The 15,682-nt window shown below is 46.4% G+C and overlaps 1 protein-coding gene across 3 annotated transcripts in view; it reads left to right on the top strand.

The window, feature by feature from the left end:
- Positions 1-15,682, top strand: part of LOC110520368 (ecto-NOX disulfide-thiol exchanger 1-like) — a 116,565-nt gene that overhangs the window by 77,229 nt on the left and 23,654 nt on the right. For all 3 annotated transcript variants that reach the window (XM_036974888.1, XM_036974889.1, XM_036974890.1), the window contains exons 4-6: positions 6,339-6,506; positions 6,673-6,879; positions 10,284-10,517. In XM_036974888.1, the coding sequence (XP_036830783.1) occupies positions 6,339-6,506; positions 6,673-6,879; positions 10,284-10,517 (609 nt within the window). The remainder of the gene's footprint in view (positions 1-6,338; positions 6,507-6,672; positions 6,880-10,283; positions 10,518-15,682) is intronic.

Genomic DNA, 15,682 nt, shown 5'->3' with positions numbered 1-15,682 from the left:
CTGAACAACTGAATACACGGATTTAACTCTGGAAAGCTGAGTTGTTTGGAGAAAACCTTTTGTAATATGAAGCCGTGCCTTCAGAAAGTATTCACACCCTTTGACTTTTTCCACATTTTGTAGGATTACAAAGTGGGATTCAAATGGATTTAGTAAATGTTTTTGTCATCGATCTACACAAAATACTAATATCAAAGTAGAAGAAAAATTCGAATATTTGTAAAAAAATTGCTGAAAAATAAAACAGTAATATATCTTCAATATACAGGAGGCTGAAAAGATTCAGCACGGGTCCTCAGATCCTCAAAAAGGTTATACAGCTGCACCAGTGAGAGCATCTTGACTGGCTACATCACCGCTGGTTATGACAACTGCTTGGCATCCGACCGTAAGGCGCTACAGAGGGTACATCACTGGAGCTGAGCTCCCTGCCATCCAGGACCTCTATACCAGGCGGTGTCAGAGGAAGGCCCTAAACATTTAAAATAATCCAGCCACCCAAGTCATCGACTACATTTCTATGAACTTGTGCAGTGATTTTTGGTAGACATTTAGAAAGTTCACGTAAAAAATAGGTGCATCAATGTCAGTTTAGGGCGCATTTCCATGTAACTATTGTGTGTCGATCAAAACAGTTGGACGTACTGATGTCACACCCCAACAAAAACGTTTCTGAAAAAAACTACAGTGTCCAATAAGAATGTAGTGGTTGAAGTGTTTCCATTACTCATTTAGGTAAATGACGCATGAATAAACTGGCGACACCCATCTGTTTCATGTCTCAGGTAGCCTGCGAAAGCCAGTATGGATAGAATGCAGTAATGTACACATATGTGCCAACGTAGTCTGGGTCATGGTAAAACTTGCGCTCCAGTAAATCTGAAATAATTGGAAGTGAAACTTGCCCCCCAAACCAGAAAAACAGGGTGAAGCAATTCAGGCATTTGGTTGGGAGTGTTGGGCCGGTGGCTGGTTCTGGTCCCCGATTCCACTCGGTGGGGGATCTGTCGATGTGCTCTTGGGCGGGGCGCTTGACCCTGGTTGCTCCTGTGGTTCGCTCTGGATGGGATCTTCTGCTAGATGACTTGAATGTGATGTAAATGTTGAGCGGCTTCACTGCAGGTAGATTGTGTTTTAAAATTCCATAAAAATAAATCAGGAATTCATGAAAGTCAGCACAATCCTTGTCCTGCAAAGAAACCTATTTTTTTATAGCTGAAAAAAAATATTTTACAAGCAAAAGCCCTAGGCAGAAGTCCTAGGCAGAAGTCCTAGGCAGAAGTCCTAGGTAGAAGTACTAGGCAGAAGTCCTAGGCAGAAGTCCTAGGTAGAAGTCCTGGGCAGAGGTCCTAGGCAGAGGTCCTAGGCAGAGGTCCTAGGCAGAAGTCCTAGGCAGAAGTCCTAGGTAGATGTCCTAGACAGAGGTCCTAGGCAGATGTCCTAGGCAGAAGTCCTAGGTAGAAGTACTAGGCAGAAGTCCTAGGCAGAAGTCCTAGGTAGAAGTCCTAGGCAGAAGTCCTAGGTAGAAGTACTAGGTAGAAGTACTAGGTAGAAGTACTAGGTAGAAGTACTAGGTAGAAGTACTAGGTAGAAGTCCTAGGCAGAAGTCCTAGGTAGAAGTACTAGGTAGAAGTACTAGGTAGAAGTACTAGGTAGAAGTCCTAGGTAGAAGTACTAGGTAGAAGTACTAGGCAGAAGTCCTAGGCAGAAGTCCTAGGTAGAAGTCCTAGGTAGAAGTACTAGGTAGAAGTCCTAGGCAGAAGTACTAGGTAGAAGTCCTAGGTAGAAGTACTAGGTAGAAGTACTAGGTAGAAGTCCTAGGCAGAAGTCCTAGGCAGAAGTCCTAGGTAGAAGTACTAGGTAGAAGTACTAGGTAGAAGTCCTAGGTAGAAGTACTAGGTAGAAGTACTAGGCAGAAGTCCTAGGCAGAAGTCCTAGGTAGAAGTACTAGGTAGAAGTACTAGGTAGAAGTCCTAGGCAGAAGTACTAGGTAGAAGTCCTAGGCAGAAGTCCTAGGTAGAAGTACTAGGCAGAAGTCCTAGGCAGAAGTCCTAGGTAGAAGTACTAGGTAGAAGTACTAGGTAGAAGTCCTAGGTAGAAGTACTAGGTAGAAGTACTAGGTAGAAGTACTAGGTAGAAGTCCTAGGTAGAAGTACTAGGTAGAAGTACTAGGTAGAAGTACTAGGTAGAAGTACTAGGCAGAAGTCCTAGGTAGAAGTACTAGGTAGAAGTACTAGGTAGAAGTACTAGGTAGAAGTCCTAGGTAGAAGTACTAGGTAGAAGTACTAGGTAGAAGTACTAGGTAGAAGTCCTAGGTAGAAGTACTAGGTAGAAGTACTAGGTAGAAGTACTAGGTAGAAGTACTAGGTAGAAGTCCTAGGTAGAAGTACTAGGTAGAAGTACTAGGTAGAAGTACTAGGTAGAAGTACTAGGTAGAAGTACTAGGCAGAAGTCCTAGGCAGAAGTCCTAGGTAGAAGTACTAGGTAAAAGTACTAGGCAGAAGTCCTAGGCAGAAGTACTAGGCAGAAGTCCTAGGCAGAGGTCCTAGGCAGAGGTCCTAGGCAGAAGTCCTAGGCAGAAGTCCTAGGCAGAAGTCCTAGGTAGAAGTCCTAGGTAGAAGTCCTAGGCAGAAGTCCTAGGCAGAAGTCCTAGGTAGAAGTCCTAGGTAGAAGTCCTAGGTAGAAGTCCTAGGCAGAAGTCCTAGGTAGAAGTCCTAGGCAGAAGTCCTAGGTAGAAGTCCTAGGCAGAAGTCCTAGGCAGAAGTCCTAGGTAGAAGTCCTAGGTAGAAGTCCTAGGTAGAAGTCCTAGGCAGAAGTCCTAGGCAGAAGTCCTAGGCAGAGGTCCTAGGTAGAAGTCCTAGGCAGAGGTCCTAGGTAGAAGTCCTAGGCAGAGGTCCTAGGTAGAAGTCCTAGGCAGAAGTCCTAGGCAGAAGTCCTAGGCAGAAGTCCTAGGCAGAAGTCCTAGGTAGAAGTCCTAGGTAGAAGTCCTAGGCAGAAGTCCTTGGCAGAAGTCCTAGGCAGAGGTCCTAGGTAGAAGTCCTTGGCAGAGGTTCTAGGTAGAAGTCCTAGGCAGAGGTCCTAGGCAGAAGTCCTAGGCAGAAGTCCTAGGTAGAAGTCCTAGGTAGAAGTCCTAGGTAGAAGTCCTAGGCAGAAGTCCTAGGTAGAAGTCCTAGGTAGAAGTCCTAGGTAGAAGTCCTAGGCAGAAGTCCTTGGCAGAAGTCCTAGGCAGAGGTCCTAGGTAGAAGTCCTAGGTAGAAGTCCTAGGTAGAGGTCCTAGGCAGAGGTCCTAGGCAGAGGTCCTAGGCAGAAGTCCTAGGCAGAAGTCCTAGGCAGAAGTCCTAGGCAGAAGTCCTAGGTAGAAGTCCTAGGTAGAAGTCCTAGGCAGAAGTCCTAGGTAGAAGTCCTAGGCAGAAGTCCTAGGCAGAAGTCCTAGGCAGAAGTCCTAGGCAGAGGTCCTAGGCAGAAGTCCTAGGCAGAAGTCCTAGGTAGAAGTCCTAGGTAGAAGTCCTAGGTAGAAGTCCTAGGCAGAAGTCCTAGGTAGAAGTCCTAGGTAGAAGTCCTAGGTAGAAGTCCTAGGCAGAAGTCCTTGGCAGAAGTCCTAGGCAGAGGTCCTAGGTAGAAGTCCTAGGTAGAAGTCCTAGGTAGAAGTCCTAGGCAGAGGTCCTAGGCAGAGGTCCTAGGCAGAAGTCCTAGGCAGAAGTCCTAGGCAGAAGTCCTAGGCAGAAGTCCTAGGTAGAAGTCCTAGGTAGAAGTCCTAGGCAGAAGTCCTAGGTAGAAGTCCTAGGCAGAAGTCCTAGGCAGAAGTCCTAGGCAGAAGTCCTAGGCAGAGGTCCTAGGCATTTAGAATGAAATGTGTATTGGAGCCTTATAGTTACGTGGTGACATCACATGCCCCACCTACCTTCAAAATTATTCTGCAATCATCATTTATTCGAAAAACGTGATTCCATAATAATTTGTCACAATAAAGAAAGAAAGTGTGTGTGTATGTCTGTGTGTCTGTGTGTGTGTGTGTGTGTGTGCATCTCCGTGTTCGTTTGTGTGTATGTATGTGGGAATCCTAAAAGGATGCCTCTATCTTTGTAGTGACTGGGTGTATTGATACACCATCCAAAGTGTAAAGAATAACTTCACCATGTTCAAAGGAATATTCAAATCTGTTTGTTTTTTTACTCTACCAATAGGTGCTCTTCTTTGCGAGGCATTGGACAATCTCCCTGGTCCTTGTGGTTGAATCTGTGTTTGAAATTCCCTGCTCGACTGAGGGACTTCACAGATAATTGTCTGTGTGGTACATGTTAAACTCTATTATTGCACACAGAGCGAGCATGCAAATTATTATGTGACTTGTTAAGCAAATGTATACTCCTGCACTTATTTAAGCTTGCCATAACAAAGGGGTTGAATACTTATTGACTCAAGATATTTCAGCTTTTCATTTTGTATGAATTTGTAACAATTTCAGAAAACATAACTCCACTTTGATATTATGGGCTATTATGTGTAGGTCAGTGACAAAATTCAGAATTTAATCAATAAAGAATTCAGGCTATAATCAAGGGGTGTGAATACTTTCTGAAGGCACTGTAGGACTGTTATTACACTGGGGGGGAAAGATCACTGCATTGAGTGTGCTAGATATTGAACTTTCTTGAGTGTGACTGGAAAGTCAAGGCAGAGTTTGACTGGCTGATTTGATTGGTTTCACCCTATCCAACCCTCTCAGATCTGGGATTACGTGAGGAAAAGAAGGAAGGAAAGAACCAGACCGGGGGTTCCATTGGGTCAGTACTGTACTGTACAGTCCTTCTCCTCCTCAATCAGAGACAACAGGGCTGGACGGCTGGATTGGATCCTCCTAAGATCCAAGGGAAAGACAGATTAATACTGATATCCTCCTGGAGCACAGAACTGAGGTTCAACAGGGAGAGATGGAGAGATCTGGAATGACAACGAGAGAAGGAAAGAGATACTCGGGGGACTGTTCAGAGACTGGGGGAGAGAGAGGGAAGGGAAAAATAAGAGTGAGAGAGAAGAGGAGGAGAAAGCTAATGGGGGTTACAGAGTGTGTGTGATGGATGACATCTCACCTTCACGGTAATTAAGAGCAGCTGTTTCCTGAGGGGAGATCCAGAGCCCAGCAAACCCAGTGTCCACTCTCACAAACCTGCCGAGGGGAGAGAAGAGAGGGAGGGAAGAAAGGAAAGGAAATGAAATGATGACAAAAACAAAGTGTGAACTCTCTCCCCCTGGCAGACGTTAGCAGAGCGTAGCCGGGGCCACTAATGGCCTTGAGTTATTCTCACCGGGAGGGGAAAAGAAAGAGAGGAAAAAGAAACAGCATTAGTTGATGATGAATGTGGGGAGAGGATACATATCATTTACCTTTTAGGATTACACAGAGAACACATGAATGACTTTTCCACAGATCTACTCAATCTCAGATTCCACATGATTGCGACTCGGGAGATTTATGGGCGATAATCTTCCAGATTTATTTTCTCTGTCTTTTCTCTCTCCAGCCTCAAGGACTTGCAGCTTCTCTTAAAAACTCCTTCTCTGTAATAAAACACACTTGACTTATTCACAGCGCCAGACACTTTCTCTTCGAGGCTTCGCCAGATACAGCCAGTATAGAAGCAGGACTTATTTGCTTTGCAGCCTCTTTAGAACAGCAAATACTGCAGTGTAGGGATTTATGTTGAGCACTGCAATCTTTCTGACAGCATCACATAGAATCATTCTCACTCCTACACATACTATTTACACTCACCTTCTGCTGACAAACTTACATCTGCAGTGAGGACTTGATTGATGATTTCATAGATATGAAGATGCGATTCTACATTTGTATATTTATATCTGTATCCATTACTATTTGTATCCTCACAGTAGCGACAGGCTTGTGTGACAGCTGCAGTCAGATTGGTTTCTACTCTAATGTAGATCAGTGTCTGTTTTCTCTCTAAGACCTGAGAAAAGGGAGATTTCTGCTGATGTCTTGTCCGTTCTACCACTCTCATTTTGTTGTGTTCTGAAGATATGAATAGGTTGTGTCCATCTATCACTCTCTACTCTGTCTCTGTCTCTGTCTCTGTCTCTATCTCTGTCTCTGTCTCTGTCTCTGTCTCTGTCTCTGTCTCTGTCTCTGTCTCTGTCTCAGTCTCAGTCTCAGTCTCTGTCTCTGTCTCTGTCTCTGTCTCAGTCTCTCTCCTCCAGATTCTACCTATATCCAGGCTTTGACCAAGGGCTGGGCCTCATTGTACATATTTTCTTCTCCCTTCCCCTCCTCTCCTCTCCTCCAGACTAACTTTCCTTCTCCTCTCTCTCTCCTCCAGATTCTCTCTGTATCCAGGGCTTTGACCCAGGTTTGAGTCTCCTAGCTCCCATCAACCCCATGATTGCAGGTATCAGCCTGGTCCCTCCTCCTCCTGGTCCCCCTGAGATGCCCATCATCAAGGAGATCATCCACTGTCAGAGCTGCACCCTGTTCCCTCAGAACCCCAGTAAGCACACACACACACACACGCACGCACGCACGCACACACACACTAACGCACACATTCTTGCATGCTTTTCGAAATTAGTATAAATGCATTCATATATTGACTGTCCGTAATATGGTCACAAGAATTGCCATTAGATGTGACCAGAGCATGTATGATGTTCCAGACCTGCCTCCTCCATCAACACGGGAGCGGCCACCAGGGTGTAAGACGGTGTTTGTGGGGGGTCTGCCGGAGAATGCCAGCGAGGAGATCATCAGGGAGGTGTTTGATCAGTGTGGTGAGATCATCGCTATCAGGAAGAGCAAGAAAAACTTCTGTCACATCCGCTTCAGTGAGGAGTTCATGGTGGATAAGTCCCTCTACCTCTCTGGTCAGTACTATACTATACCAATACTATATCCATACACACAACTTATGTACAATGCTGTCTACCTCTCTGGTCAGTACTATTCTATACCAATACTATATCTACCGTATACACACATCTTATATACAATGCTGTCTACCTCTCTGGTCAGTACTATTCTATACCAATACTATATCCATACACACAACTTATGTACAATGCTGTCTACCTCTCTGGTCAGTACTATTCTATACCAATACTATATCTACCGTATACACACATCTTATATACAATGCTGTCTACCTCTCTGGTCAGTACTATTCTATACCAATACTATATCTATACACACAACTTATATACAATGCTGTCTACCTCTCTGGTCAGTACTATACTATACTATATCTATACACACAATTTATATACAAGGCTGTCTACCTCTCTGGTCAGTACTATTCTATACCAATATTATATCTATACACACAATTTATATACAATGCTGTATACCTCTCTGGTCAGTACTATTCTATACCAATACTATATCTATACACACAATTTATATACAATGCTGTCTACCTCTACGGGCAATACTATACTATACTTGACTTTACTATACTACTGTATACTTTACTATACTATACTTTACTTTAATATACTACTGTATACTTTACTATACTACTGTATGCTTTCTATGCTATACTGTACTTTAGTATTGTATACTATACTATACCATGCAAATGCTATACTATACACACAACATATAGACACAATCCTCTACCTCTTTGGTCAGTGGTCAGCATAACTATTGTATATGTTGCAGCAGTTTTAAAGTATTCCGTTTTAATAGAGTATGTATTAACATTATGGACACTGTAGAGGAGTTAAAACAGCGACCTTTGAGATTTGACACTTAAAGCACAAGAGAGAAATGAAATGATGACTGTACCTATGCAGGCTGGAGGAGAAAGAAATAGACTGTAGCTATGCAGGCTGGAGGAGAAAGAAATAGACTGTAGCTATGCAGGCTGGAGGAGAAAGAAATAGACTGTAGCCATGCAGGCTGGAGATGAAAGAAATAGACTGTACCTATGCAGGCTGGAGGAGAAAGAAATAGACTGTAGCTATGCAGGCTGGAGGAGAAAGAAATAGACTGTAGCTATGCAGGCTGGAGGAGAAAGAAATAGACTGTAGCTATGCAGGCTGGAGGAGAAAGAAATAGACTGTAGCTATGCAGGCTGGAGGAGAAAGAAATAGACTGTAGCCATGCAGGCTGGAGGAGAAAGAAATAGACTGTAGCTATGCAGGCTGGAGGAGAAAGAAATAGACTGTAGCTATGCAGGCTGGAGGAGAAAGAAATAGACTGTACCTATGCAGGCTGGAGGAGAAAGAAATAGACTGTACCTATGCAGGCTGGAGGAGAAAGAAATAGACTGTACCTATGCAGGCTGGAGATGAAAGAAATAGACTGTACCTATGCAGGCTGGAGGAGAAAGAAATAGACTGTACCTATGCAGGCTGGAGGAGAAAGAAATAGACTGTAGCTATGCAGGCTGGAGGAGAAAGAAATAGACTGTAGCTATGCAGGCTGGAGGAGAAAGAAATAGACTGTACCTATGCAGGCTGGAGGAGAAAGAAATAAACTGTACCTATGCAGGCTGGAGGAGAAAGAAATAGACTGTAGCTATGCAGGCTGGAGGAGAAAGAAATAGACTGTAGCTATGCAGGCTGGAGATGAAAGAAATAGACTGTACCTATGCAGGCTGGAGGAGAAAGAAATAGACTGTACCTATGCAGGCTGGAGGAGAAAGAAATAGACTGTAGCTATGCAGGCTGGAGGAGAAAGAAATAGACTGTAGCTATGCAGGCTGGAGGAGAAAGAAATAGACTGTAGCTATGCAGGCTGGAGGAGAAAGAAATAGACTGTAGCTATGCAGGCTGGAGGAGAAAGAAATAGACTGTAGCTATGCAGGCTGGAGGAGAAAGAAATAGACTGTAGCTATGCAGGCTGGAGGAGAAAGAAATAGACTGTACCTATGCAGGCTGGAGATGAAAGAAATAGACTGTACCTATGCAGGCTGGAGGAGAAAGAAATAGACTGTACCTATGCAGGCTGGAGGAGAAAGAAATAGACTGTAGCTATGCAGGCTGGAGGAGAAAGAAATAGACTGTAGCTATGCAGGCTGGAGGAGAAAGAAATAGACTGTACCTATGCAGGCTGGAGGAGAAAGAAATAGACTGTACCTATGCAGGCTGGAGATGAAAGAAATAGACTGTAGCTATGCAGGCTGGAGGAGAAAGAAATAGACTGTAGCTATGCAGGCTGGAGATGAAAGAAATAGACTGTAGCTATGCAGGCTGGAGGAGAAATAAATAGACTGTACCTATGCAGGCTGGAGGAGAAAGAAATAGACTGTACCTATGCAGGCTGGAGATGAAAGAAATAGACTGTACCTATGCAGGCTGGAGGAGAAAGAAATAGACTGTACCTATGCAGGCTGGAGGAGAAAGAAATAGACTGTAGCTATGCAGGCTGGAGGAGAAAGAAATAGACTGTAGCTATTTAGGCTGGAGGAGAAAGAAATAGACTGTAGCTATGCAGGCTGGAGGAGAAAGAAATAGACTGTAGCTATGCAGGCTGGAGGAGAAAGAAATAGACTGTAGCTATGCAGGCTGGAGATGAAAGAAATAGACTGTACCTATGCAGGCTGGAGGAGAAAGAAATAGACTGTAGTTATGCAGGCTGGAGATGAAAGAAATAGACTGTAGCTATGCAGGCTGGAGGAGAAAGAAATAGACTGTAGCTATTTAGGCTGGAGGAGAAAGAAATAGACTGTAGCTATGCAGGCTGGAGGAGAAAGAAATAGACTGTAGCTATGCAGGCTGGAGGAGAAAGAAATAGACTGTAGCTATGCAGGCTGGAGATGAAAGAAATAGACTGTACCTATGCAGGCTGGAGGAGAAAGAAATAGACTGTAGTTATGCAGGCTGGAGATGAAAGAAATAGACTGTAGCTATGCAGGCTGGAGGAGAAAGAAATAGACTGTAGCTATGCAGGCTGGAGGAGAAAGAAATAGACTGTAGCTATGCAGGCTGGAGGAGAAAGAAATAGACTGTAGCTATGCAGGCTGGAGGAGAAAGAAATAGACTGTACCTATGCAGGCTGGAGATGTGAATATAGATGAGGAGGACTAGATAATATTTTAACATAATGAATAGTTGAAAATGTAGTTTGTCCTTTTGGTTTGTCTTTGTGGTGGTACGTGGTGTAGAGAATGTAGGCATTTGTAATACTGTATACTGTGATTGTATTTGACTGTATGAGTTTACATGACTGTATGCACAATTTGTGTGCTGTGTGTTTGTCTGTGTGTTGAACATATCTGTATGGTTGTGTTTAGTGTATCTGACCGCTAACTACCATGTTTCCCCAGGCTACCGGATGCGTATCGGCTCCAGTACAGATAAGAAGGACTCAGGGAGGATGCACGTGGACTTTGCTCAGGCCAGAGACGACCTGTATGAGTGGGAATGTCAACAGAGGCTGCTGGCCAGGGAGGAACGACACCGACGCAAGATCCACGAAGACTTCCTCCGTCCGCCCTCGCCACCTCCCATCATGCATTTCTCCGAGCATGAGGCGGGACAGCTGGCGGAGAGATTGAAAGGTGAATGGACCAATGAGCATGATGTGTGTGTGTGTCACCCCCACCCAATAGCACTATGTCCAGCTGTGCCTCTAGCAGCTGCCCCGCTGTGTGTGTGTCACCCCCACCCTCTAGCACTATGTCCAGCTGTGTGTGTGTCACCCCCACCCTCTAGCACTTTGTCCAGCTGTGTGTGTGTCACCCCCACCCTCTAGCACTTTGTCCAGCTGTGCCTCTAGCAGCTGCCCTCCGCTGTGTGTGTCACCCCCACCCCCTAGCACTATGTCCAGCTGTGTGTGTGTCACCCCCACCCTCTAGCACTATGTCCAGCTGTGTGTGTGTCACCCCCACCCCCTAGCACTATGTCCAGCTGTGTGTGTCACCCCCACCCCCTAGCACTATGTCCAGCTGTGTGTGTGTCACCCCCACCCTCTAGCACTATGTCCAGCTGTGTGTGTGTCACCCCCACCCTCTAGCACTATGTCCAGCTGTGTGTGTGTCACCCCCACCCTCTAGCACTATGTCCAGCTGTGCCTCTAGCAGCTGCCCTCTGCTGTGTGTGTCACCCCCACCCCCTAGCACTATGTCCAGCTGTGTGTGTGTGTGTCACCCCCACCCTCTAGCACTATGTCCAGCTGTGCCTCTAGCAGCTGCCCTCCGCTGTGTGAGTCACCCCACCCTCTAGCACTATGTCCAGCTGTGTGTGTGTCACCCCCACCCTCTAGCACTATGTCCAGCTGTGCTTCTAGCAGCTGCCCTCCGCTGTGTGTGTCACCCCCACCCTCTAGCACTATGTCCAGCTGTGTGTGTGTCACCCCCACCCTCTAGCACTATGTCCAGCTGTGTGTGTGTCACCCCCACCCTCTAGCACTATGTCCAGCTGTGTGTCACCCCCACCCAATAGCACTATGTCCAGCTGTGCCTCTAGCAGCTGCCCTCCACTGTGTGTGTGTCACCCCCACCCTCTAGCACTATGTCCAGCTGTGTCTCTAGCAGCTGCCCCCCGCTGTGTGTGTCACCCCACCCTCTAGCACTATGTCCAGCTGTGTCTCTAGCAGCTGCCCCCCGCTGTGTGTGTCACCCCCACCCCCTAGCACTATGTCCAGCTGTGTGTGTCACCCCCACCCTCTAGCACTATGTCCAGCTGTGCTTCTAGCAGCTGCCCTCCACTGTGTGTGTGTCACCCCCACCCTCTAGCACTATGTCCAGCTGTGCCTCTAGCAGCTGCCCTCCACTGTGTGTGTGTCACCCCCACCCTCTAGCACTATGTCCAGCTGTGTCTCTAGCAGCTGCCCCCCGCTGTGTGTGTCACCCCCACCCTCTAGCACTATGTCCAGCTGTGTCTCTAGCAGCTGCCCCCCGCTGTGTGTGTCACCCCCACCCTCTAGCACTATGTCCAGCTGTGCCTCTAGCAGCTACCCTCCACTGTGTGTGTGTCACCCCCACCCTCTAGCACTATGTCCAGCTGTGTGTGTCACCCCCACCCTCTAGCACTATGGCCAGCTGTGTGTGTCACCCCCACCTTCTAGCACTGTGTCCAGCTGTGTCTCTAGCAGCTGCCCCCCGCTGTGTGTGTCACCCCCACCATCTAGCACTATGTCCAGCTGTGTCTCTAGCAGCTGCCCCTCGCTGTGTGTGTCACCCCCACCCTCTAGCACTATGTCCAGCTGTGTGTGTCACCCCCACCCTCTAGCACTATGTCCAGCTGTGTGTGTCACCCCCACCCTCTAGCACTATGTCCAGCTGTGTGTGTCACCCCCACCCTCTAGCACTATGTCCAGCTGTGTGTGTCACCCCCACCCTCTAGCACTATGTCCAGCTGTGTGTGTCACCCCCACCCTCTAGCACTATGTCCAGCTGTGTGTGTCACCCCCACCCTCTAGCACTATGTCCAGCTGTGTGTGTCACCCCCACCCTCTAGCACTATGTCCAGCTGTGTGTGTCACCCCCACCCTCTAGCACTATGTCCAGCTGTGTGTGTCACCCCCACCCTCTAGCACTATGTCCAGCTGTGTGTGTCACCCCCACCCTCTAGCACTATGTCCAGCTGTGTGTGTCACCCCCACCCCCTAGCACTATGTCCAGCTGTGTGTGTCACCCCCACCCTCTAGCACTATGTCCAGCTGTGTGTGTCACCCCCACCCTCTAGCACTATGTCCAGCTGTGTGTGTCACCCCCACCTTCTAGCACTATGTCCAGCTGTGTGTGTCACCCCCACCCTCTAGCACTATGCCCAGCTGTGTGTGTCACCCCCACCCTCTAGCACTATGTCCAGCTGTGTGTGTCACCCCCACCCTCTAGCACTATGTCCAGCTGTGTGTGTGCTGCAGGTGGGCCATGGTGGTGTATAAATGTGTCTAAAGGTCAAAGCTGCACACTGTTTTACAGACCTCATACTAATTTACAGTATAGGAATAATCTATAATGCACCTTCTCATGAATATTGTCTTCCTATCAGTTAGAGCAATGCACCATTCCTCTGTCATGTCAATTGATATTAAGAAATGTCAGACGTAAGTAAATATGAAAAGAGATTAGAAAATTCTCATTCTCCCATCATCTAAATGAGTTATTGATCTAAACCACTGTCTGCTAGAACTGAACTGAACACCACACATTCTCTCTCTGCATGAAAAATACAGTCATGGTTATCATCTTCCTTCCTTATGACACGCTCAACACTGTTATTAGAACCTTCCCAGTAGCATTACCTTAATATGTGGATCTGAAATCCTTCCTGGACAGAGAGCTAGTGTTATGACATCCGATAGGAGAGTTTGACTCTGTTGCCCCCTCTATCTCATCAGCCATCAGTCAGCTCCCAACCCCCCGCTGTCTCCCCACATGGTGCATCCCGACTGCATCCCGCCTGCCTGCCTCTCTCTCTCTGCTGAAGAAGCCCAAAGGGCATCAGTCACTGCATCTCCAATACAGCTCAATATGAAGAGAGAGAGAGAGAGAGAGAGAGAGAGAGAGAGAGAGAGAGAGAGAGAGAGAGAGAGAGAGAGAGAGAGGGGGAGAGAGAGAGAGAGAGAGAGAGAGAGAGAGAGAGAGAGAGAGGCAGCGAGAGAGAGGCAGCGAGAGAGAGGCAGCGAGAGGCAGAGAGAGAGAGAGAGAGAGAGAGAGAGAGAGAGAGTCAGTGAGAGAGAGAGGCAGCGAGAGAGAGAGAGAGAAAGAGAAAGAGAGAGAGAGAGAGCTGACATGAAACTAACTGCATCACAACACCTCATCAAAATTCCCTCCTCTGTCTCCCTCTCTCCCTTTCCTTTTCCTTTGGCAGTAAGAACAGACATGTCACATTAACTATTGGAGGAGTCACATTGATACAAGCAGAGTCTCTTCGTCTATCATCTCTCAATGAAGCGTAGGATAATGTATTGGGTCAGGGCTGGGAGATGTCATGCTCCCCTTATTGGACACCCCTCCCTTCCCTTCATCACATTCCCTGATGCTCCCAATTCCTAGATTTCTTCATCACGCTGGTGGGAAATGTGTGTCGTCCTGTCTCTTCATTCCCATCGCTGATGCATTATTTATTTTCCAATTCTGGGCTTTCCTGCTCATATTGCTTCTCTCTTTCTCTCTTTCTGTGCGATCCTCCTTGTCCCCCTGTTCCACTGTCTCTGCTCTCTGTTCAGAGCGGTGTTTGAAAGTGTTCTGTTTCTCCATAATCATATTCATTCAAACAGCCTCTGGTTAATGCTTTTACATTCTCAGCTGGGTAAATACCTTAATCATATTCATTACCACATTACAGTGCATTACTCTGTCTCTCTCTCAACTCACATACAGCTGCTTCTATGAAGGGACGCTTATAGCCTTTACACTGAGGCTGCAGCACTAGAGACTGCCTGACTGTTCGTCACAACAGATGGCAGAGAGAGAGGAGGGGAGCGAAGAGGGCGAGCAAGAGTGTGTGTGTGTTTATATGTGTGTGAGTCTGTGTCACACACCTATCAAGCGATGGGTGGGTAAACGCTTGCACAAAATAAAGAAAGGTTTACCCTCCACTACACCACTGGCTATTACTATAGAGATGTTAAGTTCTCCAAGAAGGTTTTCATTACACATAGCCAAACACAGAGAGATATTTTGCTTTGATTATTCATTGAAAAGGCTGGGGAAATAGACTTCCATTATTCCCTGTGTTGTGCTGGCCCGCAATACCTTCATGTGACTGCTCTATAATATGATTGTATGATTGCACTCTGCTGCCTCTTTTGAATAGTACTAGAGCTGTGCGGTGAAAAGTGTTTTCAACCAAGCGACAGTGTGCTCTCAGGTCGTGTTGCAGTGGGTATTGAGCTCATTAAACCATTTCTAATTCACTCCGAGCTATGTGATCGGACGCGGCTCTGTGGCACTTTTCAATTATTATTCAAATGTGAAGAATACGCTCAACAAAGGCCCACCGAGACACGGACCGCTAAAGAGGCTATGCTCACTCAACGACAAGTTTCTGTTGATTCAAACCTATAAATGCACAGAAGACTGTCTCATCCAAAGACACTCAGAAGATATGAAACAGTCTGATAGTTAATCTCCCCATGCTGTTCTGTTCCTGTGCACTGAAGCATGAAGGAAAGAGAAATATAATGAGAAATATACATGGCAGTATACACTGAATAAAAATATAAACGCAACATGCAAAGTGTTTCATGAGCTGAAATAAAATAAAAGGTTTCAAACAAGATAAAAGGTTTCATACACACAAAAAGCGTATTTTTGTGCACAAATTTGTTAACCTCCCTGTGCGTGACCATTTCTACTTTGCCAAGATAATCCATCCACTTGACAGGTGTGGCATATCAACAAGCTGATTAAACAGCATGATCATTACACAGGTGTACCTTGTGCTGGGAATAAAAAGGCCACTCTAAAATGTGCAGTTTTGTCATGAGGGAGGGCGCATACAATTGACATGCTGACTGCAGGAATGTCCACCAGAGCTGTTGCCAGATAATTTAATGTTAATTTCTCTACCATAAACCACCTCCAACGTTGTTTTAGAGAATTTGGCAGTACGTCCAACCGGCCTCATAACCGCAGATTACGTGTAACCACTTCAACCCAGGACCTCCACATCCGGGATCGTCTGAGACCAGCCACCTGTCAGAAACCATCTCAAGGAAGATCATCTGTGTGCTCGTCATCCTCACCCGGGTCGTAACCAACTTCAGTTGGCA

This window comes from Oncorhynchus mykiss, chromosome 3, assembly GCF_013265735.2.
Source record: "Oncorhynchus mykiss isolate Arlee chromosome 3, USDA_OmykA_1.1, whole genome shotgun sequence".
Classification (NCBI taxonomy): domain Eukaryota; kingdom Metazoa; phylum Chordata; class Actinopteri; order Salmoniformes; family Salmonidae; genus Oncorhynchus; species Oncorhynchus mykiss.
The sequence above is the reverse complement of the archived record's forward strand: the minus strand, read 5'-3'. Positions and strand labels throughout refer to the sequence as shown.